This window comes from Acomys russatus, chromosome 1 (genome assembly GCF_903995435.1).
Source record: "Acomys russatus chromosome 1, mAcoRus1.1, whole genome shotgun sequence".
Lineage (NCBI taxonomy): Eukaryota > Metazoa > Chordata > Mammalia > Rodentia > Muridae > Acomys > Acomys russatus.
This window is the reverse complement of record NC_067137.1, coordinates 123302637-123325330: the sequence shown is the minus strand read 5'-3', so window position 1 is coordinate 123325330 and position 22694 is coordinate 123302637. Positions and strand designations below refer to the sequence as shown.

At 45.5% G+C, this 22694-nt stretch overlaps 1 protein-coding gene across 1 annotated transcript in view; it reads left to right on the top strand.

The window, feature by feature from the left end:
- Dnah11 (dynein axonemal heavy chain 11) overlaps positions 1-22694 on the top strand; it is a 326041-nt gene that overhangs the window by 134638 nt on the left and 168709 nt on the right. The window contains exons 32-39 of the mRNA XM_051152523.1: positions 2275-2435; positions 5537-5693; positions 6136-6281; positions 10271-10387; positions 16992-17130; positions 19574-19666; positions 21189-21383; positions 22476-22553. Of these exons, the coding sequence (XP_051008480.1) occupies positions 2275-2435; positions 5537-5693; positions 6136-6281; positions 10271-10387; positions 16992-17130; positions 19574-19666; positions 21189-21383; positions 22476-22553 (1086 nt within the window). The remainder of the gene's footprint in view (positions 1-2274; positions 2436-5536; positions 5694-6135; positions 6282-10270; positions 10388-16991; positions 17131-19573; positions 19667-21188; positions 21384-22475; positions 22554-22694) is intronic.

Below are 22694 nucleotides of genomic sequence, written 5' to 3'. Positions count from 1 at the left end.
TGAAATGGCAGCTCACCCTTTCTAAACAAAATAACAATAAATAAATAAAATAAAATAAAACTCACACAAACACAAAAAGGAAAATCAAAACAAGAAAGACCAATAAGACCAAAAATAATAATAACAATAATAATCCTAAAACAAAACAAAATGTCCACAGAAAAGTCTTGGAGTTTGTTTGGCATTGGCAAAGAGTGGGTAGGAAGGTTGGGGAGGTGCTGGAAAGGCTGGGGTAAAGTGTTTCTTAGTTACTTTTCTATTGCCGAGATGAGACACCAAGACCAAGACAGCTCAAGAGAAAGCATTTAGCCAGGGGCTTGCTCACAGTTTCAGAGGGTCAGTCCGTTCTCATCAGAATGGGAAACAGTCCAGGAGTAAGCGGGACCGAGATGACATCCTGACCCATAAGTTGGAGGGACAGTGAGAGAGAAGAGGGAAGGAAGGAGGGAGGGAGGAGGGAGGGAAGGGGGAGGGAGGAGGAAGAGAGAGCGGGGGAGGGGAAGGGAGAGGGAGAAGTTGCATAAATGAAGGAAGGGACAGAGACGACAGCCACTAGGCCTGGCATAGGTTTCTGAAACGTCAAGGCCCACCCCCAGTGACACACCTCCTCCCACCAGACCTTCTAATCCCTCCCCACCTAATTCCACCAATTAAGAGCTAAACATTCTAACATATGAACCCAGGAGGGTAGGGTCCTGTGGGGTTGGGGGGAGCAGCCCCATTCAGACTACCTCGTGGGGTGAGGGGAACATAGTCAACCTGTATTGTGTGGAGATGATTTTTAAGTAAAAAGAGAGAAACAAACACTAGAAATAGAAGAAACAGGGAAAACGTGTATCCCAACGTCTACAAAATGAATTTTTAAAAGATAAAGAAAAAAGTCCTAGTTAAATTGAAGCAAAACTAATACTCTAAAACATGCAGACATAGTGTTTATCTTGGTTTGAATGCTTGAATCATAAAACGCTGTATGTTGTTTTCCTACTTATTTCTTTACTGAAGTCAAAGGAGATTTAAATTTTCTCCATGAAATATAAGGAAGTGCCTTTTCAGGACTGGAGATAGGCTCAGTTAGTAAGGCATTTGCTGTGCGAGAGAGAAGACCCAGAAGCATTGAAAACTGTATCCAAGAGAGACTCTGTCTCAAAAAACTAGGAAGACACATGATGATGTCAACCTCTGGCCACATAGGCCCACCCATGAGCATATACACACATATGAACATGTGCACACACCCATGGACATGTACATACACATGAACATGTGCACACACCCATGGACATGTACATACACATGAACATGTGCACACACCCATGGACATGTACATACACATGAACATGTATACACCGATGAACATGTGCACACACCCATGAACATGTACAGACACATCCCATGAACATGTACACATACCCACAGACACGTACACACACACACAAACATGTACACACACACGGACATGTACCCACACATACACACATTAGCGGCAAGTTGCCACATGGTGGTCAGGAACACTTCTAATTAATCTCAGATCAGCCCTTGCAAAGCACCACTTATTGTGTTTTCCCATGTTCATAATGAGCTGTTGACATCCACTCTTTGAATGTGACCTTTCCCTTACTTATATTTTCATATTTTGTGCTTGTAGTAACATAACTTATAATTAGAATATACTTATTTTAGAAAGCAGTTGTGATTACCACTAAACCACCGATGCATGTAATACATTCTTATTTTAAATGAAAGGACACTTTGTCTCATTCTTGACCCTCTGTAATATAACTGTATGTAGTGTTACGCCTGTCTAGTCTTGGGAAATAACAGGTAAGAGTTTTGGTGACATGAGTGAGTTCCAGGGAACCCTAGAGTCCCTCAAGCCTTGAAAGAGACAGAAGTTTTCTTTCAAACTAGAAAAGAAATAGAATTGAGTAATACAGGAAAAAGTATCCCATCAAAATCAGCTTCATGTAATCTGATAAAAATGAAGTTAAAAGTCCTGTGCTATGAACATACGTGGAAACATAGTTTATACTTCAGTGTGCAGGAATTATGGACTATGTGCAATTTTAATATGGAAAAAATGGTTTTTATTGGATGCCAGCAATGTGTGTATAAAGAAGCAAAATTTTCCCTGGGTGATTCGTAAACTGTAAGAGCATTTCATGAACAAGCATGGTATGGTTTTGCACAAAAGACAAAGCGAAGGCTCTTATTGCACACACATGCCTCAGAACTATTGGGGTGCAGCATGTTAAGACTGTGTGATGATGACTGTAGGTCGTCAGCCGCCATGCTTTTGCCTGGCTGTCTCAACTTCGGCATGAGTGGGAAGACGCTCGGAGGCACTGCGTGGTCAACATTTGTGATGCCCGCTTCCAGTATTTCTATGAGTACCTGGGAAACAGCCCTCGGCTGGTGATCACCCCTCTCACTGACAGGTAACGAACACAGCTCCCGCGCAAGGGAAACCAAACCCCGGTGTCCTTCTGTGTGCACGGAAAGGCACGCGCATGAGAGAGGGGCTAGGAGGGGACCAGGAACAAGTCGCGGAGATTTGAATGAAAGCAGTGTGAAAATTAACTGTGCAATACAGACAAGGTGGAGAGAACTGAATTAGAGAAACGGGATTGCAGAAGCCATACAGTAACAAAGGGAGAAAGAGCGCGGACGAAAGAGCGCGGACAAATGTGCTTCGAGGAGGCCTAGTTTCTCCTGCGGCCATCCCGCCCACCTACCTCGGCCGTCAGCTTCCTCTTTCAGGAAGTACAGGCATAGTGAGGGTGGTCGGTGGTAACAGTGAAGAGGGCGAGACATGAGTTGTCAAGTGTTTACGAAGTGTTGGGCTAAGTTTCTTTGCTGTCAACGGCGATCAAGTTGCAGCTGAGTGTGGTGTGTGAGCAGGTGAGGATGAGGAGGGTGGCAGGTGTTTATTTTAGGCAGTGCTGCCTGCTGTAATAGAAGGACAGCACAGCAGTTTGTCAGGAAGAGTCCCCAGGGAACAATCCACTTCCGGGTGGGTTTCCCCTGTCGGGAACGCTTGGGTTCCACAAACATTTCCAGTGCAGGATAACTTTTTTGGACTTTGAGAAATTAGTGTAGACTGTCCACGTTGGACACCCATAAGCTGAAGTTCACATCCTCAAATGTTTAAAAAGCAGGTTTCAGAGCATTTTAGACTTGGGATCGATATCTGTGTAGACTAAGGAAACATTTGAGCTGAGAGACCCAAGTGTGTGCACAGAGCCAGCTGCACCCGCATTCCAGGGTAGAAATTTGCAGGTGACGCTAAGGACTGAAGTTCCAAGGTTAAAGGACAGGAAGACAGCTGGAGCGGTCCAAGAAAATCACAGCGCCAACAGAGTGCCACCAAAACATCCAATGCTGATTGAAGATTTACAACAAAGGAAGAATAAGCAGGCTACCAAGATGAGACTTGATAGCCCATGACCACATAGTGGGGCAGGAGGTCCCCTTGGGTCCCAGACCTAGGGGAGGGGAATTGGGTGAAAGTGGGAGGAAGGGAGGAACGGGAGGATACAAGTGATGGGATAACAATTGAGTTGTAATCTGAATAAATTAATTTTTAAAAAAAGAAAAAAACAAACAGTTACGTAGAAAGTCATAAAGGTAAAGATGTCTCAGGGGTGTTCGCATGAGCTCATCAAGAGGCAGCGCCTCCTGGAGCTGTCTGAATCAGCTTCTCCTCACCTCCTCCTGAGACGGACACCATCTTCCTTCCTTCCTTCGTTACAGTGTTCATAGCAAAAGAATTGAACACTGTACCTGACATGGTTGCCTCAAAGTCACCACAGCTACCATGTGCATGCCATTAAAAGGAGAAAAGAGCAGAAGAGAGGCAAAGGGGCAGAAGAAAAAATGGGGGAAATGTAAATTATTCCAATGTGTGAAGCCTGGCTGATTAGGAAATTTTAATTTAAAAATCTCTATATCCTCCATTTGAAAGTTTTTTTTTTTTTTTTTAATGCATGTTCTTTTAGTGCAGATTACATTAGAAAAGGTGTTTAATTGTGTGTTTCATCTCCCTCCCATCCTTTGCCTTACCTGTGGGTTTTTGTAAGCATAGTGATGTCCTCTAAATACATCCATTCTGTCTCACTTGACATTTGATGGATGAGGACACCCCTTTGCAAACTAGGCAGGGCAGGCACTGTCTCCCCTTACAGTGAGCAGGTTCAGAGACAGGTTGGCCAGCTTGCCACTGACAGACAGCTATGGTGGTGAAGATGTTACCGCTAAGCTGTCATTAGGAAAAGCTTGACAGTTGAGTGTCTTAATGAACACAGAAGCTGATGTCTCACTTTACTAAGTGAGTGTGTCCACATCATGGCCGAGTGGGTGGCTGGCAAACTGATCACAGCTTCCATGGTTGCCTCAGTCCCTGGAAAAGAAGCCCAAAGGAAATGCCCTCAGGCAAGTGTCCTGGAAATGCCATTTGTGCACTTACCACACGTCAATTGGAGCTTGGACACTTGGCTCCTTCTGATGGTAGGCAGAGGGAAGTGAAGGGACAGGTGACCATGTGTCTTCTACAGACAGGGCTCAGTTGCTGCTGTGTAGGAGTCTTTCTACTCCATTTCACTCTGAGGTGCTCTTCGAGCTGTGTGTGATGGAAAGACCATGGCCTGTTTTCTACTTGTCTCTATTGGCGGAGTGCTTTGAACTCTTTGGAGCTTCGCAGCCCTGCAGCCCTCACTTTGTGGATAAGAGATCTCAAGGTGCTGAGGTCTGAAGGCTTCACATTGGTGTCTGATGGTCCTCGGACTAGATCTTAGTCCCTGGCCTCCCAGCCCTAGGCATGCATGCGTCTTTGTACCACCATCCCTGTCTGCACTAACACAAAAAACAATGTGGAGAGCCAAGTAAAGATCTTCCGCCATCTGAAGGCCTGATGGTTGTTAGTATTGCTCTCTTTTGCAAATGCTAAGTTCTGTATTTTGGATGACACTTTCGACCCCTCCCTACCCAAATAAGCATCACAATCTAAATGCGTGTGCAACACCTTCCAAATCCTAAAATACACAGACTATAGTGTTCCATTTGGTAACTGCACTCACCTTCTGCATTGAAGTAGGTGTGTATATTTGCACACTTATAGGTGTGCATGTGCATCTCAGCTCTTAGTGTGTTTGGTACATAGCAACTTAATGCAGTCATGTTTAACCCCTCATCGTCTAAGGCCCCCTCCATCTCTCTAGTCTATAAATGGTTTGAGGCATTGTCTATCATATGAGTGCTGTCTTCACATAGAATTATACATCACAAATAAAGGCATTCATATTCAGATGCACAGCTCCTGGGAAATGAAACAGCACGTTTTTCTCTAGTTGTTTTAAGTGCTCAACCCGGAAAGCTGGCAGCTCACGACTGCTGCGAAGAAACCAGAAGCACACCAGTGGGTTTTGCCTTTATCATGTCTAAGCCTTGACTTCTCAGCCACGTTCTTAAAGGAAACCACTTATCCCCAGTGTGTCAGGAAAGCACAGGCTTCACCGTGCTGTCTGTGTTCTCTGGTGTGCAGGTGTTACATCACTCTAACCCAGTCACTTCATCTGACCATGAGCGGGGCTCCAGCCGGCCCCGCTGGCACAGGCAAGACAGAAACCACCAAGGACCTTGGCCGTGCCCTGGGGATGATGGTTTATGTATTCAACTGCTCGGAGCAGATGGACTACAGGGTGAGTTATTAAGCACATAAAATGTGTCCTAGCAGCATCAATCCTGTTTGGAAAGAGCCGTAGACCTTGTCTGAAATGCTTGGAGCGGTGAAGTGTCTCTCATTTTGAAATTTTCAGGTTTTGCTGTATTTTGATCCTTAGGTTAGTGTAGGTCTGCAGTCCAAGTCTAAACATGCAATTCCTTCCCATTACATGCACGTCTACTGCGGGTTGAAGGTGACTTTGCTCAATAGGTTTAGTAATTTTGTGCATGAAGCAAAATTTCACAGCAAGGAAATGTTTGCATTTGTGACGTCACGTTGGCACCAAAGCTCCGGATGCTAGCTAGAGCGCTTTGGTTGGCAGATCGAGGCTGTCCCGTCCATCCATCCGTTTGTCTGTCTGTCTGCTAGCGGTCCAAGCCCTCTGTTCCACTCTGACCATGCCGCTTCCTTGTATGTAGTCCATAGGAAACATCTATAAAGGACTCGTGCAGACGGGAGCCTGGGGCTGCTTTGATGAGTTCAACCGCATTGCTGTGGATGTCCTGTCCGTGGTGGCAGTGCAGGTGAAGACGATCCATGATGCCATCAGAACCGGGAAGAGGAGGTGGGCCCGTGCCTAGCTTCCTTCCTTCCTTGCTTCCTTCCTTCCTTGCTTTTGCCTTTGTTCTTTTTATTTTTCCCTCAAACAATCACAAGATAAGCTTATCTTCTCAGTATTTCCTTACTTCTCTCTGTCACATTAAGTGGATAAAATAAGATAATTTTGGATTGTGCTAGTGAATAATCCACCACCCATCTTTACTAGTAATTATTGTGCTGAGGTCAATGAGTGAGGAGGTGTCAGTATTCTTTTTTTTTTTTTTTTCCTTCTGGCTAGTCTCACATTCGCTTCACCTTTCCAGGTGTTTCTCTCACCTGGAACGAGTGGCCTTCCTTCCAGAGCCCGGTGTTGGTTGATGGGAGGGATTTGGACAAGGTTCTAGGACACAGTAGGCCCCGTGTCACTGCTAGCTATGAGTTCTAAACTTATTTTTATGGCCTGTGCTGTTAATGCTGGATTTCACGGGCTTGTGCTTACAGGCTTTTCTTCCATGTCTATTTTCTCTCCTCATGAGTTTGCCCAGCACTCAAGCTCTGACCATCTCCAGGCTGTCACTCCCTGGCGCCTATACTCCCCCTCCCTTCATCTTTTAGACTTCTGGACACAGCTACATATAGCAGCTCAAGAATCTGCTTGACGTCCTAAGCTTTGCCACTTTAATACACCCAAGTCCGAGTCCCTCTCTTCTGGTCACCAGCTGCTTTGTTGGGACCCCATCCCGATGAGGGATACCTTCATGTCCTTCCAGTGCCTGGGGACAAAAGCCTTCCCAGATATATCTGAAATGCAAACCCTTTGCCCTGTGATGCCTTATTCCAAAAGCAAAGCACAGCCAGCATTTGGAGTTTGATGTCTAAACCTTGAGAGCCAAGCATGACACCCCACATATGAGGCTAGCCTCCCTCCAGGAGTAAGGCTGCACTGAGCCAGCGAGTTCATTTCTCTCACTGTTAGGGTATTTTGCTCTGCTGCTACAGTTCTTGTGCCTGGGGACACTTCCACTCTGTACACCACTAAAGGTTCCCCACCCCACACCCCTTCTCAGACCACATGTTCTAGAAGTTTCCAGTTTGTCTGAGATGTTACCACCTCTAGGAAACCTCTCAATCTACCCCACAGGGTCCTGAGACCCAGCTTCTAGCATCCTGCTCGTTCACGCAGGAGCGCGCTCTCTCTCCTCTCTCTCTCTCTCTCTCTCTCTCTCTCTCTCTCTCTCTCTCTCTCTCTCTCTCTCTCACACACACACACACACACACACACACACACACACCCTCCTTGAGAGCTGTGTTAGAGAAGTTGAAATTTTTCCTGTTTGATCCCCAGCCATACTTGGCTTTTAGTCAGAATCCCATTATCTGAGGAAAGCCAGAAGTCATCCAAGGCCGTCCTTTGTCATGTAGATTTATGTAATGGAGTCACAAGCGATTTGAAAATTCCTAGGCACACTTGCCCTGCCTACATGCCTGAGGCCTCTCTCCTTCTTCCTTAGGCTAGGTCACAAGCAGGCTGAGAGGCTCCTTCATGATCTCATGAGTTGATTAAGTTCCCCTTACCCTGCACAGTCTAAGTGATAGATCTAAGGGTGATCATGCCTGACCACAAAGCAAGCATCTGGCTGGTTCCACCTGCTGGAGCCCTCCCTTTTACTGGAGCCCCCTCCCTTTTACTGGAGCCGTCCTCCCTTTCACTGGAGCCCCCTCCCTTTCCCTGGAGACCCCACCCTTTCCCTGGAGACCCCTCCCTTTCACTGGAGACCCCTCCCTTTCACTGGAGCCTCTCCCTTTCACTTGAGCCCTTCCCTTTCACTGGAGCCCCCTCCCTTTTACTGGCACCCCCTCCCTTTCACTGGAGCCCCCTCCCTTTCCCTGGAGACCCCTCCCTTTCACTGGAGACCCCTTCCTTTCACTGGAGCCCCTCCCTTTCACTGGAGCCTCTCCCTTTCACTTGAGCCCTTCCCTTTCACTGGAGCCCCCTCCCTTTTACTGGCACCCCCTCCCTTTCACTGGAGCCCCCTCCCTTTCACTGGAGCCCCCTCCCTTTCACTGGAGCCCCTCCCTTTCACTGGAGCCCCCTCCCTTTCACTGGAGCCCCCTCCCTTTCACTGGAGCCCTCTCCCTTTCACTGGAGCCCCTCCCTTTCACTGGAGCCCCCTCCCTTTCACTGGAGCCCCTCCCTTTCACTTGAGCCCACTCCCTTTCCCTGGAGCCCCCTCCCTTTCACTTCAGCCCCTCCCTTTCACTGGAGCCCCCTCCCTTTCACTGGAGCCCCCTCCCTTTCACTGGAGCCCCCTCCCTTTCACTTGAGCCCCTCCCTTTCACTGGAGCCCCTCCCTTTCACTGGAGCCCCCTCCCTTTCACTGGAGCCCTCTCCCTTTCACTGGAGCCCCCTCCCTTTCACTTGAGCCCCCTCCCTTTCACTGGAGCCCCTCCCTTTCACTTTAGCCCCCTCCCTTTCACTGGAGCCCCCTCCCTTTCACTGGAGCTCCCTCCCTTTCACTGGAGCTCCTCCCTTTCACTGGAGCCCCTCCCTTTCACTTGAGCCCCCTCCCTTTCACTTCAGCCCCTCCCTTTCACTTCAGCCCCTCCCTTTCACTTCAGCCCCTCCCTTTCACTGGAGTCCCTCCCTTTCACTTCAGCCCCTCCCTTTCACTGGAGCCCTTCCCTTTCACTTCAGCCCCTCCCTTTCACTGGAGCCCCTCCCTTTCACTTGAGTTCCCTCCCTTTCACTGGAGCCCCCTCCCTTTCACTTGAGTTCCCTCCCTTTCACTGGAGCCCCCTCCCTTTCACTTGAGTTCCCTCCCTTTCACTAGAGCCCCCTCCCTTTTACTTGAGCCCCCTCCCTTTCACTGGAGTTCCTCCCTTTCACTGGAGCCCCTCCCTTTCACTGGAGCCCCTCCCTTTCACTGGTGCCCCCTCCCTTTCACTGGAGCCCCTCCCTTTCACTAGAGACCCCTCCCTTTGAATCATTGTTATGTGTGCAGGGGGAGTGAGGCTTAAACCATGGCCACAGTCACCCTTCCTCTGTGCTGCTGTTAGCTACCTAATATCTAAATCCACCAGAAGTCCTGGGTGTCTGCCGGTCTGCTCTCTGTCCTCTGAAAGAGTACTTCAGCCTTCCACTTCCTCCCACAAATGTTGCTGAGACCTCCTTGCATTTTGTCTGCGTGGCCCTGTCTGGAGGCCTATCACACTTGCATCTGTGCTGGTGACCATTTCACTGCCCTGGTCATCAGCAGTCTGACCACAACCCTCATAATTTCTTTCTGAAATTGTTCCTCCCCAGCTTTGGCATGAGAGTAATAAAGATAGCAGTTGTCGTAGCTAATGTCCCTTGAGTTGTCACTGGGCCCTCTGGGTGGGCGCTGTGCTGTTAACCATTTATATTCATAGTCTTTCAAATCACCACCTGTAGGTGAGGTTCTGCTTTTTTTATTAGATGAGGAAATTGGAACAGAAAAAGGCAACTGTCACTCCTAATGTGTGGCATGCATGGTTCTGGATGCTGAGTCCAGCAGAGGCCACTGTCCTGCTGCCCTAACTGTCAGGCTGCCCCACCTTGCAGAGATGCTTAGCAGAGGTTTACTGAGCGAGCTGGAAAGGAGGTGGGTGAGCGCAGAGATGAGCTGGACAGGGGTCTCTTTGTCCCACGAACGTGGACACTGTCTGTGCAGTGTTCCTTCCATGGAGCAGAAGGTAAATTCATTACAGGTTAAGTAGCTAAATAGTCAACTCTTCATTTTTCCATTATAGGCTATGGGGGAACAGAAAAAAAAAAGCACTTCCCAAAACTGTGATTCTGGAGGCGGGGAGGGTATCCTTAATAAATATGCTTCAAAACATTCAAACCGTGTGTGCTTATGAATCTTACAGAAAAATTACCCAGGACAGACAGCTTTCTAATACACCTTTGCATCTTGCAGTGGCTTGCATTTGTCAACGCGCATTCATGTTCAGCGAATACATTTAATTCCGTCAACATTCTCTTTATGGTAGATTTGTATTTCTTGGAGAGACTATCCCACTGCAGCCCTCCGTTGGAATATTTATTACTATGAACCCGGGATACGCTGGCCGAACCGAATTACCAGAGAATCTCAAAGCTCTCTTCAGGCAAGTGCTTGCCTCGCAGCTCACATCTGGTGCGCTTACGCCACCTAACGTCGGTTTACTTTGACAAGGCTTTTAGCTGAGAATTTAATTTCCTGTGGTAAACTTATCTCTTTGAGATCCCTTTACTGAAATCATTTTCTCCCTGATAAACTTACCCTTGTGTATTGAAACCGGTACTCAAATTAATATGTAAAGTTTCTGTAGTAATTCCAAGTATTAAATACCAGTCTTTTCATTAAGATGTTTTTTTGTAAGCAGAATTTTCACAAATTATTGGGCAAATACAGAAATATATAAAGGGAAGTTATAACTTTTCTAGTCGCTTCTATAATCTCTATTTTATAGACTTAAAATATAGTAGGCATAGTTTTATTTAGTTTTGTTTTGTAATATTTTGGCATACATATTTTACCATACTATTGAAAATTCTTTGAAAATATCATTTTTGTATAACTCCAAAACTTTTCCCTCTTATGGCTCATCTACACTTTCTTCATTGTCTTATCTGGTGTGGCAGGCTTGTTTTTGCTTTTTATGATACCAAAAGAGCAAGCTATAAACATTTATTCTTATTAAAATTATTTGTTTCTAGTTATGACCGCAGAGTAGAGTCTTCAGGCATATGTGTGTATGTGCATGGACGTGTGCATATGGAGGCCAGAGGTTGAAAATGGGTGTCGTCCCCAAATGCTCTCCATCTCATTTCTTTTTTATTTATTTTTTATTTTTTGAGGCAAGATCTCTCCCTGGCATGGAACTCACCAATTCAGCTAGCAAGCCCCAGGCATCCTCCTGCCTCCACGTCTCACACACTAGGCTAGTAGTGCAAGTGTGTGCTACTACAAGTAGCTCTTAAATGGGTAGTGGAGACTGAGGCAGGGCCACAGCTTGTGTGGCAAACACTTTAGTGACCGAGTTGTTCTCTCAACCCCACAGTACGTTCTTAAATGTAAACTCAGTAGCTGATGACTGAAATGCACGGCTGGCCCACGGCTGGCGCACTTGCTCCAAATACTCAGTCGATGTGTAGGGCCCTCCACGTGCCTCCAGTGCCCACTGCGACTGCGGTATCTTCTCCACTGCTTTGTTCAGGTGTAATTTGGTGCTCTGGCGTGCTTCCATTTAAGAGAACACCTGATGGGACAGCACAGACACTCAGATTGAGAAGACAGTCCCAAAGCTCTCCGGAGTTCCCTTGTGCCCCTTGGAAACTAAAACCCGTGTCCTACAGGACTCTCTGAGATTAAGGGTACATTTGTCTGTCTTGGAGTTCCTGTCAATGCTAGCTTCTCAAACTGTGAGCCATGACCCTCTGGGGCTTCAAGTAACTAAATGTGGGGTCATGAAAAATTTGGCAACAGTAAAAAGTTTCTGAATGTGCAAGGCCAAAAATTGATTCAGAGTCCAGTGCGTCATGAGTTGGAGAGGCATCTTTGTAAACTCCAGTGCGATCTTGGTTCTGAACATATAACGTGCCCACCTCAAATCGTGCGTGTCATCACAACGTGCAGCCATGACCAGTGCTGCCTCAAGAACCTCGGCTTGGACTCAAAGCTGCTCTGATACATGGATTGTAGCACTTTAATGTGTATACATACTCACTGCACCTGTAGAGACAAGGCTTAGTTACAGAGAAGGAAGGCGTTCCCCACCACTGTTCCTCAGCATCTCCAAAATCTGTGGATTGTGTTCGATTTGGGATCCTGGGGCCTACTGCCTAGCTAGGCTAGACTAACTTGGTCAGTTCCAGGACAATGAGAGGCCTTGTTTCAAAGGTGTGTGTGTGTCTGAATAGGGCCGAAGGAATGATGTCAGAGGTTATTTTTTGGCCTCCACATATATTGACATATGCTCCACATGCACGTGAGTACTCACATGTGCACGAACACACACATACACACAGCCTTCAGTGGGTTCTGGCTTGGGACTAGAATAGAGTTTCCAACCATCCCTGAGATGACTCTGAACACCCATGTGACATTCTTGTCCTCTGAGGGCACCGGCTCAGCATTGATGGTTATTATACGATCAAACTATTGATCAGCTCTGCAGGATGAAGTAGCCAGAGTGTAACTCTTTGTGTGAAAAAATAAATTCATGTATCTTACCAGGATAGCCTGTAAATTAGCTTTCATCTCTAATAAGTCATTCTATGGATATCAAAGAAACGTTTTAAAATTGGTTTCCTTCTTACTTGCCGTCAGCAAATGTTTGATTTGTAGACCTGGTCATCTCTGCACCTGTAGACTAGGGTCACGATTCTCTAGGGCAAAAGGTGGCTAGTTTTGATGTGATGAGCCCAGTTTCCTTACCGCTCTCTGGCATCGTTGTCTGGACATTTTGGTTCTGAGATTGGTCTGAGCTTTGGGCTGCTCAGGAGGTTTGTTGCTTTCAAAACTGAGTATTTCTCAGTCCCGACATATTACAAGTGTTTGTCTGTTCACCAGTCCGTGGGCGTTTGCAGTGACTCAAGTCTGGAGCCTCTGTGAGCAAAGCTGCAATGGGTGTGTGTGTGAAAAGTCTTCACATGACCACATCCTCCTTTCTTCTACATGCATATCTAAGATCAGTCATGTGGCAAATGCATGTTCTAATTTAAAAAAAAAAAATGCAGTATCACAAAGACCCCTGGCTCCTTTTACGCTTTCACCATTAGTGAGAATTCCATTGTTTCATGTATTTGTCGAATCTGACGTTGTTAGCAGTGCCGACATTATGGTATTAGTTGCAGGTTTTACTGTATAATTGATCTGTTGTAATGTGTCAGTGTGGTACATTGTATTCCCTCGAGGGGTCACAGTCTTTAGTATGATTTCGTGTGTTTGTTGGTCTTTCCCATAGTGTGTGTGTGTTATTAAATAACTACTAGAAAACATACAGAACAAAGTCTTTCTCTTATTTTGTGGCTTGATTTTTTGAAATTTTGATGGTGCCCATCAAAAATAAACGTTTCAAAAATCATAAATGACAATTTACCAATCATCTTGTGTTTTTTGTTTGTTTGTTTGTTTTGTTTTTTTAATGTTCTAGTTAAGGAAGCTTACTTAGCTAAGGCTTGGAAAATTTTCAACTATGTCTTCTTCAGCAGATTTTGATGTTTTACAGCTTTTTAAGTGTTTTCTGTTATTCTGTTGATTTACTGAACTGTATCAATTGACTTTCTGATGATAAGCAGTCCTCTAATCTTCTGCTCTCAAGATAAAGCTCATTCACCCAGAGAGGCATTATCTTCACATGTTTTGCTGGATTTAATAGGCTGTAATTTTGTTAGAGACTTTTAAAGACTTGTACTACAGAGGACACTGGTCGGTAGTATTTTCTTCGTAATCTTTGATTTTGGCATCAGAGTAATGCTGACATCACATTAGCTGCTGAGCATTGTGTTTTCTAAGACTGTGTGGGGCTGGTGTTACTTGTTGATAAAGTATTTGACAGAATAAATCAGGGAAACCACCCGGACCAAGATTTTTCTTAATGGAAATCTTTTTGGTAATGAATTTCTTTAATAGATATGAATTTATTTAGATTTTCTTTCTCTTTGGCTTAGTTTTTGATGAACTGCATCTTTTATGAAGTTTATCCTGTTGATTGGATTGTGAGTGCTTTAGTGTGCATTTGTCCATTGCATTATCTGTAAGGATGCTACTAATTTCACATGGTAGCAATAGCGTGTTGTCCAACCTCCTCTTGGTCCCAGAGGATAATCTAATGGCTTAACAATTGATTTTTGGAGGTCTTGAGGATTGACAGTATTTCCTTTCTTTTCTTTTCTTTTTCTTTTTTCTTTCTTAGTTTTTTGTTGTTGTTGTTGTTGTTGTTGTTGTTGTTGTTTCAAAACAGGGTTTCTCTGTGTAGCCCTGGGTGGCCTAGACTCACTTTGTAGACCAGGCTGGCCTCGGACTCACAGCGATCCGAGTGCTGGCATTAAAGGCGTGAGCCACCACTGCCCCTCAGAGGTGTGTCTTCATTACTTAGCATGCCTTTACATACATTATAAGAACATTTGTAGTTTTTAGTGTGAGTCCCTTTAATTCTTTTAAGTTTATCCATCCATTTTTATGTTTACCAATAATTCATTTATATTTTATTCTAATTTTATGGTATTACTTTCAAAATATAATTCATAAAATGAAGACTTCAGTGGGTAATAACAGAATTAGCATTTAATTCTGTTCCCCAAAGCTCGTCAACTATTCTGACATCTCATGCCAGATGCTTTCCACTCCTCACCGCAGCAGCTCTCTCTGGCAGAGTATTCTGCATCTGTTCTCTTCAGCTAGAGAATCTTTGCCCCAGCAGGGAATGCAGTGGCCACAGAGCACATTTATTCGAGGGCTGTGTTACCCCTGAGCTGTTTCCAGATTTCTCACAAAATTTTCCTCATGCACTTCTTTCATTTGGGTCTTTAAATTTTAATTTTTTGACATTTTCAGAAAAAAAAAATTGATAGACTAACTACAGTATCATTTATGTTTTGTCACTAGTAACAGTGTCAGGATCGTTTTGAGGCTTTTGCTCTAATTTAGTCTCCAGAGTCCTAACTTACCAGGAACGATGATACGCCATGCGTCAGCCTGCGTCTCTGTGAAAGGTGGATAGGAAGAGGGCTTGCCTCTGGATCTGTTAGAATTAAGAGAGAGCAGACAGGAGGAGGTGTTAGCACCCTGGGTGGTATGGGATGAACGCATGGTGAGTGCTGCTATCTCCAGGCTGCACAATGCAGCTCAGCGTCCTGAGCGCGTGCTTAGCAGTCCCTGGGACCAGGCTTCAGTTCCCAGCACAGAAGGGGCAGTTAAAGTTCCAAAGGAGGAAGAAGGGAGGAGAAAGGCAGAATATTGGGTGCGTTTTTCTTTTTTTAATGCGTGGGTCCTCTATCTGCATGTACACCTGCACACCTGAAGAGGGCATCAGATCACATTATAGATGGTTGTGAGCCACTGTGTGCATGCTGGGAGTTGAACTCTGGAGGAGTAGCCAGTGCTCTTAACTGCTGAGTCATCACTCCAGACCATTTGTGTTTTCTTATGTGCAGAATTTAGATTTAAACATGTATACAAACTTATATGACATGAAAACAGGTCCGTTTGGGAGGAGGGACAAGGGAGAGTAGTGGGAGATGTAAAGGTATCATGGTATGTATACATGAAAATGTTACAATTAAACCCATTGTTTTAGCCAGTAACTAAAATGTTATTAATAAATTATTGCATATACTAATGTAATGAGGGATGGTATGCCAATGCCACTCTTCTGTTGCATGATAAACAGTAAATATAAGAAATAATCTAGAGTCAAGTTACATAAGGGCTTAAGTCTCCTAGGCACAAAGATACTTTGGGAAATGTCCAGGGTGAAAAAAAAAAAAATCAAATGTGTATGAAGTACAGTGTAAACACACTCACAGAGACAGGTGAATGTTTTGGGGTGCACACCCTTACACATCTAAAGTGTGGGGCTAACTTATTCAGTTGCCTGCATTCTATCTGTACCTGGCTTCAGTGGAAAGCCCTTAAATCTGGCTTCTGTCTCTGAAGGGAACTTTTTGAAACCATCCTGCACACAATTTTGAAATAGATTTTTCTAAAATTTTCATCTGAAATAGCCCCTCCTGGTAAAACCTGGTAGTGTCGTGCAAGAGATAGCTTGTGCGTCCTTAGAATGTTTTAAAATGTCTAGGTTTTGTTTTACTTTCTTATTTTAAGTGTGTCAGTGTTTTGTCTGCATATATGTAAGTGCACCACATGCGCGCCTGGTGCCCACAGGAGCCCACATTGGATCTCCGAGAACTGGAGTTATTGGTGCTTGTGAGCCACGTGGATGCTGGGAACCAAACCCACCCGGGGGCCTCTGCAGGAACAATGCTCACGCCCCCTTGTACGCTTTGAAAGTGATGGTTCGGTATTTATGAACTTGGTGAGCGGCCATTAAGCACCACTAACTCTGAAAACTAAAATGCATCATGTTCTGCTAAGTCAATCACAGCACAGGTGATGAATACTCAAGCTCACAACGCCATCATCAGTTCTGTAGTGATACTGTCCTGGGAGGCTGTCTGTCTGGTGGTTCCTGCAGCCAGCTGTGGGGCTGTCCCGGGAGGCTGTCTGTCTGGTGGTTCCTGCAGCCAGCTGTGGGGCTGTCCTGGGAGGCTGTCTGTCTGGTGGTTCCTGCAGCCAGCTGTGGGGCTGGTATTGTTCTCTGGAGACCGATGGGCACTATGTGCTACTACTTGCTAGTGAGATCAGAAACACTGGAAGTTTTGGGCCTAGGGTACAACTGTGCGGGAGAGCAAGGGCTCACAGTGGTTGGGGCCTCTGGGTTAAATAACTCGAGCTCTGCCAAACAAACAGAGACTAAGTTAATACATTGTAACCCTCATCTTCTTTAAATTTGCCCCACCCCCACCCCAGGGTCGCCCCATCTCCCTGGTGCCCAGAGGGCATGTTTTAGTTGAACTGAGGGCTTTCTTAGCTTTGATTGACAGAGCCCATTATGACCTATGTAGGAGTGATGAGAGTGTTGGCACAGGCTAATCACTTGGTTTAAGCGATATATGCACGTGTGACCTCGCCGCATTATAAAACTAAAGCTCATATTTACACTGTAGACCCTGTGCCATGGTGGCCCCTGACACTGAGCTGATCTGTGAAATCATGTTAATGGCAGAAGGGTTTGCGGATGCGCGCTCCTTGGCCCGGAAGTTCATTTCTTTGTACACACTCTGTGAGGAACTCCTTTCCAAGCAGGTGAGAACTTTTTTGTTATTAAACCAGATATTATATAATATATTATATTAAAATAAAAAATTAAAAATATAGATGTTGAATAATTTAGCATTTAAACGACACAGACATTTGGGATGATTTTGTATTTTCTATGGGATTTTAAAAATACATATTTTCCAAGTCTTATTTTTTTTTTTCCAAGTTAAATTTCAGACATCTTAGCATGTTAGTATCTTACTTATGTTCTACGTGCCTTTTTATCAACTCAGGGTTATGAGATTTTCTCTAAACGTCATTGATGCTACAGTTAAAAGGGAAATTTCACGTTGCCTTCATTTCTTGTAGTGGAGAAAGCAAAAGGGGTCATAGGGTGAGGTAAGGTTGACTCTGCAAAAGATTCTAGAAATGTTTATTCTCACTGGTCGCTAATCCCTTACTTGAAGATGTATGGGGATCCGTTTATTTATTAGTCCTGGTCTCTAGAATGAGTGGATTTTCCATTCTTTCTCCTCCTGTCGCATGCCTTTTACAAGTTTGTGAAGTTGCTGAAGGTACTACAAACAAGTGTGTGTCAGCTGCGGTCTTCTTAAAGTTAGCTTTGCATTCAGCTTTGGACTTTTTGTGACATTAGTCTTTAGCAGTGTACTCATCTTAACTTGTCCGCTGTTAGGGTGAGATATGGAGCTGAGAGAGAGAGAGAGAAAGAGAGAGAGAGAGAGAGAGAGAGAGAGAGAGAGAGAGAGAGAGAGAGAGATGCTGTCATCTCAAGGGTAGGCATCTGGGAAGGAAACAGTAACCTTGATAACATGGAAAAGCACCGCACCGCATTGCTGGGTGCAAAAGTAGCATGCTACACTGGGTATGACCTTAGCTGTTGATGTGTTTTCTATCCATGAAATGGCTGGGAAAATATGAGCTGAGGTAAGAGCACTACCCAGAGATACTTCTGAGTGGAGAGAGGAGTGCGAAGAACCAGAGAATGTTCCAGAACAAAAGGAGTAAAGCTGGATGAAAGTAGAAACAAAAAGATAGTTTTCTAAAGTCAGCATTTCTCGGACAACACAGGAAAGCAGCTAGGGCTGTCTCAGTAGCTCTCACAGAGTTTAAACATTCAGAGTTCCCAAGAACGGGACCTACAGCCCTTCTGCTATGTCCTTTAGCATTGCTTCTGCAAGGACTTGGCCATGGCCCAGTGTCTGTACCTTGCAGAGCTATTGGTTCTTGCCTTTCTTTTTCTTCTTCAGCCCTTGTCTATTTTTGTACTTGTGACTTCCAGATGATCTCTGCCATGACCGGTGATTTAAAAAAATAAATAATAATTTCTCTGCTGAGACTTCAGGAGTCCATCCAGGTATTTGTACCTCCAAACTCCCACGCGTGCACACCTGAACAAAAACGTTCTCCACGCACCTGTTACCTTTATTATCTGCACCACACACGGGTGTTTTAAATTTTGTTCTTCTCCGTTTTTATTACCAACTGAAGTGATGGCCAAGGCCTAATTTGGTTTTATTATCCACGAATGGATGAAATGGCGTGCTTATTCGTGTATTTATCATTTCAGTGTCCACAAAGCATTCATTCCCACATGAACAGTTTTACCCCAGCAATCATTTGTGAAGTAGATGGCTATTTCTGTCCACTCTACAGCTGCTGCTGCTTCTGAGGCTTGGAGGGGAGGTGACCTGTCTGTAGGCGCAGCTGAGGAACAAATGGGAGAACTGTTACCATGAGGGGGGTGGAAAGGGGGACAGGGGAGAGAAAGCCAGTCACCCCCAAATCAGTCAGTTTTGGGGCCAAGACTAGTGGTGCACACCTTTCATCCCAGCAAAGGCAAAATCTCTCTGAGTTCAAGGCCAGCCTGGTCTCCATAGCAAATTTCAGGACATCCAGGGATACACAGCGATACCCTGTTTCAAACATAGTCAGTTACTTTTAAGTTATACTATTTAGTATATGCTCACTGAGCATCTTACTGTAAGCAAGGCTCAGGGGACTCTGCAGGAGGGCCAGTGGGGTTCACAGGGAATGATTCTCATGCCTCAGAGAGATGCTGGTTGGCAGTAGAGTTTTGTCATTTGTATTGTGTTTAATGCCAACAGCAGAACAGAGTTCTGTTAAGTGACTAGATGTGAAAGGCTAGGGCAATGTAGGGCCGGGGGTTGGGGAACACTTGAACCTGTCCAGGTCTGAGCCTTCAGCTTGACTGAGGAGGAGGAGGAGGAGCAGAGGAGGGAGATGGGGAACTGAGCAAGAGCTGTGGAGAAAGAAATTTGCAGACAGAGCCCTGGGAAATGGCTGACGGACAAGATTCATAAAGCTATTTACTCTTCTTCCTGAGTTAATTGTCGTGAATCACAGACGTGTGTGTTTATCTGAACTCTTTTTGGTTTCCAGCTTTTACTTTTGGAATAAAGAGCCCGCTCAGTCCCTGAGAAAAATGTGCCTCTGCTTTTTTTTTAAGGACCATTATGACTGGGGACTTCGCGCTATTAAGTCTGTCTTGGTTGTAGCTGGCTCCCTGAAACGAGGAGATAAAAGTAGGCCCGAAGACCAGGTACTGCTAAATGACACTGTGGAGTGAGTAGCTAAATGGCTTCCAATGGGGCCATACACCTGGCTGGGGAGGCGCACGTAACCCCGTGTGTAGAAACGTCTATTCTCAATGCAGGGATATTTTAAGGACTGGCATTTCTTGTAAGTGGTCACAAGTGTTCCTGACTACAGGGATGGGGATCTGGGATGGAAAATGTGATTCTATAAGCACTTTTGAAATATCAGCCACAAAAAGTGTTTTGACAGATGTAATAGTTTGGTAATCACTGTTTGATCTCCTTTGAGGGACACTTAGGAACCCTGATTAATGAAGTTGGTATATTAATCCTGGAAAGACAGTGAACTCATGTCAACCTGGCGGGGCACAAAATGTCCACTGTGGGGTGGGCTTAAAGAGGAGGGGCTGACTCTGTGGGGTGCACAGCACTCATGAAGCCACTGGGAAGCACTCTGCTTGTCCCCTTGTTTAGAAAGAAATAAGATAAAGAGTTGACTGAACTGGGCAGGAATGCGTGCAGGAGAAAACTAAACTCATCTAGAATGTTCTTTTTATGGTAAGAGGCATTATTTGTCTTAAATTTGCTAGTGTTTCTTTTCTTGGTCTCCGCGCAGGCTCAGACAACATTTTCTTCCCTCCCTCCTTCTGCTCCGTGGCGGCCGAACATGGAGTGTGTAGCTCTCGCATAACTTACTCTGGTGTTTGAGTTACTGCTCTTTAAAGCAGCTCAGCTCCTTTCTCACCTGGATCTGCTTTAGTTTCTAGACAGTGTAAGACGAAAGCCCAGACCAAAAGACAGTTGTATTGATGACCCTGCAATTGCAGAGGACTGCAGGCAGGGTGGTGTGGCAGGCCCGCTCGGCTAAGAATCGGAGTTTGGTGAAGGCAAGAGATGGGTTGCAGAGGCGTTCTGAAGACCAGAACAGCCTCCCAGGCAGGAAGCTTCCTCTCTTGTCTTGTACTGAGGCCCATCTGTGGTCACTGATTGGAAGGTGGTGTCGGGCTCCCTGTGCAGAGAGAACAGTGCTCCCATCTCAGATTTAGGTACGAGGGTTGGAATGTGTCCTCTGGGGCCGGAGAGATGGCTCCGCAGCGAGAACATGTGTGGCTCTTCTAGAGGACCTGAGTTTCATTTCCAGAACCTAGGTTGAGGAGCGCACAACTGCCTGTAACTCCAGCTCCAGGGTCTTCTGCCTTCTGTGGACACACATGTACTCACGCACACATGCATGTGTGCACACAAGCATACTAAATAAAAGAAAATCCTTTTCAAATGTGTGTTAGCTCAGCAGGTACTTGTTAGACTGTGAAAAGTTACACTTAATTTTAAATGGTATGCAACATAAAAATTAGGGGCAACACATGATGCTTCCACACAGTATGCATATTGCAATATCCAAACCTATCGCTTCAAACATCAGTCATTTATTTGTGACTTTTAAAAAAATCTTGAAATCCTTACTTAGAGTATTTGAAATGCACTGTGTTGCCTTTAGATTTGGTGCCTTCTTGTCATCTTCCCTAGGTGCTCATGAGAGCACTGAGAGACTTCAATATGCCTAAAATCGTAACTGATGATGTCCCGGTGTTCCTGGGCCTGGTTAGCGACCTGTTTCCAGCCCTGGACGTGCCTCGGCAGAGGAAGCCACACTTTGAACAAATGGTCAAGCAGTCCACCCTGGAACTCCGCCTGCAGCCCGAGGAGAGCTTCATTCTCAAAGTAAAAGACACATTACTGTTGATGGCAGGGGTGGGCTAGCTAGTTCCCGTAACTGCTGAGGTGACGTTCATCCGAAACCTAGCTACATTGCAGGGCTGTAGTATGCTCTTATTAAGTACTGTCAGGCATTTCCTACTATAGTCAGCTAAGGAACATGGAAATAAATGCTTCAATATCTAGTCCCTTTCACTGAGGACTTAAAGACACAGAAGTGACCGTCACGATTCTAAAGGTAGCCATACTTTTAATTAATTGCTAAACGTCTTGGTATCATGTACCAAAACTGTATTGTGTTCTCTTTCCCTTCAACCCATAAAACACTGAAAGTAAAGTCATCAGTGTATTCCTGTGGGGAGAGAGATGTTAGCATGCCTGACAAGCACTCAGGAAGGTACTGTCTGACTTATCCAAAGCTGTGCCCAGGCCGGCTGCACTGGGGGCAGTGAACACGCGATCAGCAAAACATGAGATTTCTTCTGTGTTTCGCTTAGTTGATGTGATGTGAGCCATTACTCCCCTGAGGGTTAGGGTTACCACACATCATTTCTGCTCAAAACCCTGTGAAGTCACTGATTTTGTAAGTAACTCCTCCTGCCACGTACCAAGTGCTGTGGAACGTTATGAAATGGGAGCTAGGGAGGTGGCTCCATGGGTGAGAGGGCTTGCTGCACAGGCATGCGGACCCGAGGACCTGGGTTCGAATCCCCCTTCCCATGTGAGAGCCAGGTGCGGCTGCCTGTGCTTGTCACCCCGGTGCAGAGACAGGCCGATCCAGACACCTCACTGTTCTCTAGAGAATAAGACAGAGTAGGGCGTTCAGTGTTAACCTCTGCCCTGCACACATGCACGCATGCGTGCCCACGGTGGTGGTGACGACAATGCTCGTGATGAAGGTGATGGCGGAGTTAGCGATGACGGACACTTCTATTACTCTCATTTCTGCTTTTCATGTGGAAAATCAACAGGAAGCCATACTGTGGCCCCACAGTCTGTTTCCCTATGTGTCAGTGAGGCCTGAGTAGGGTTGTGGGAGAGAACTGAAGTGAGTAGGCTGTCCTTTGGTCACTCTGACCGCCACCTCTCTGTGTGCAGGTTGTCCACCTGGAGGAGTTGCTGGCTGTGCGACACTCCGTCTTTGTGGTTGGAAATGCAGGCACAGGGAAGAGCAAGGTACGAGAATTCATGTTTTACCTTTAGCCTTGGAGGAGTCTTCTCTGGAGGGAGCAGTTTTCAGTGTTGCTTGGGGTTCCCTTCAGGGAAGCCCACAACAATGTTGATTAGGGTCTGAAAACCCTGCCATTTGATCAGTAG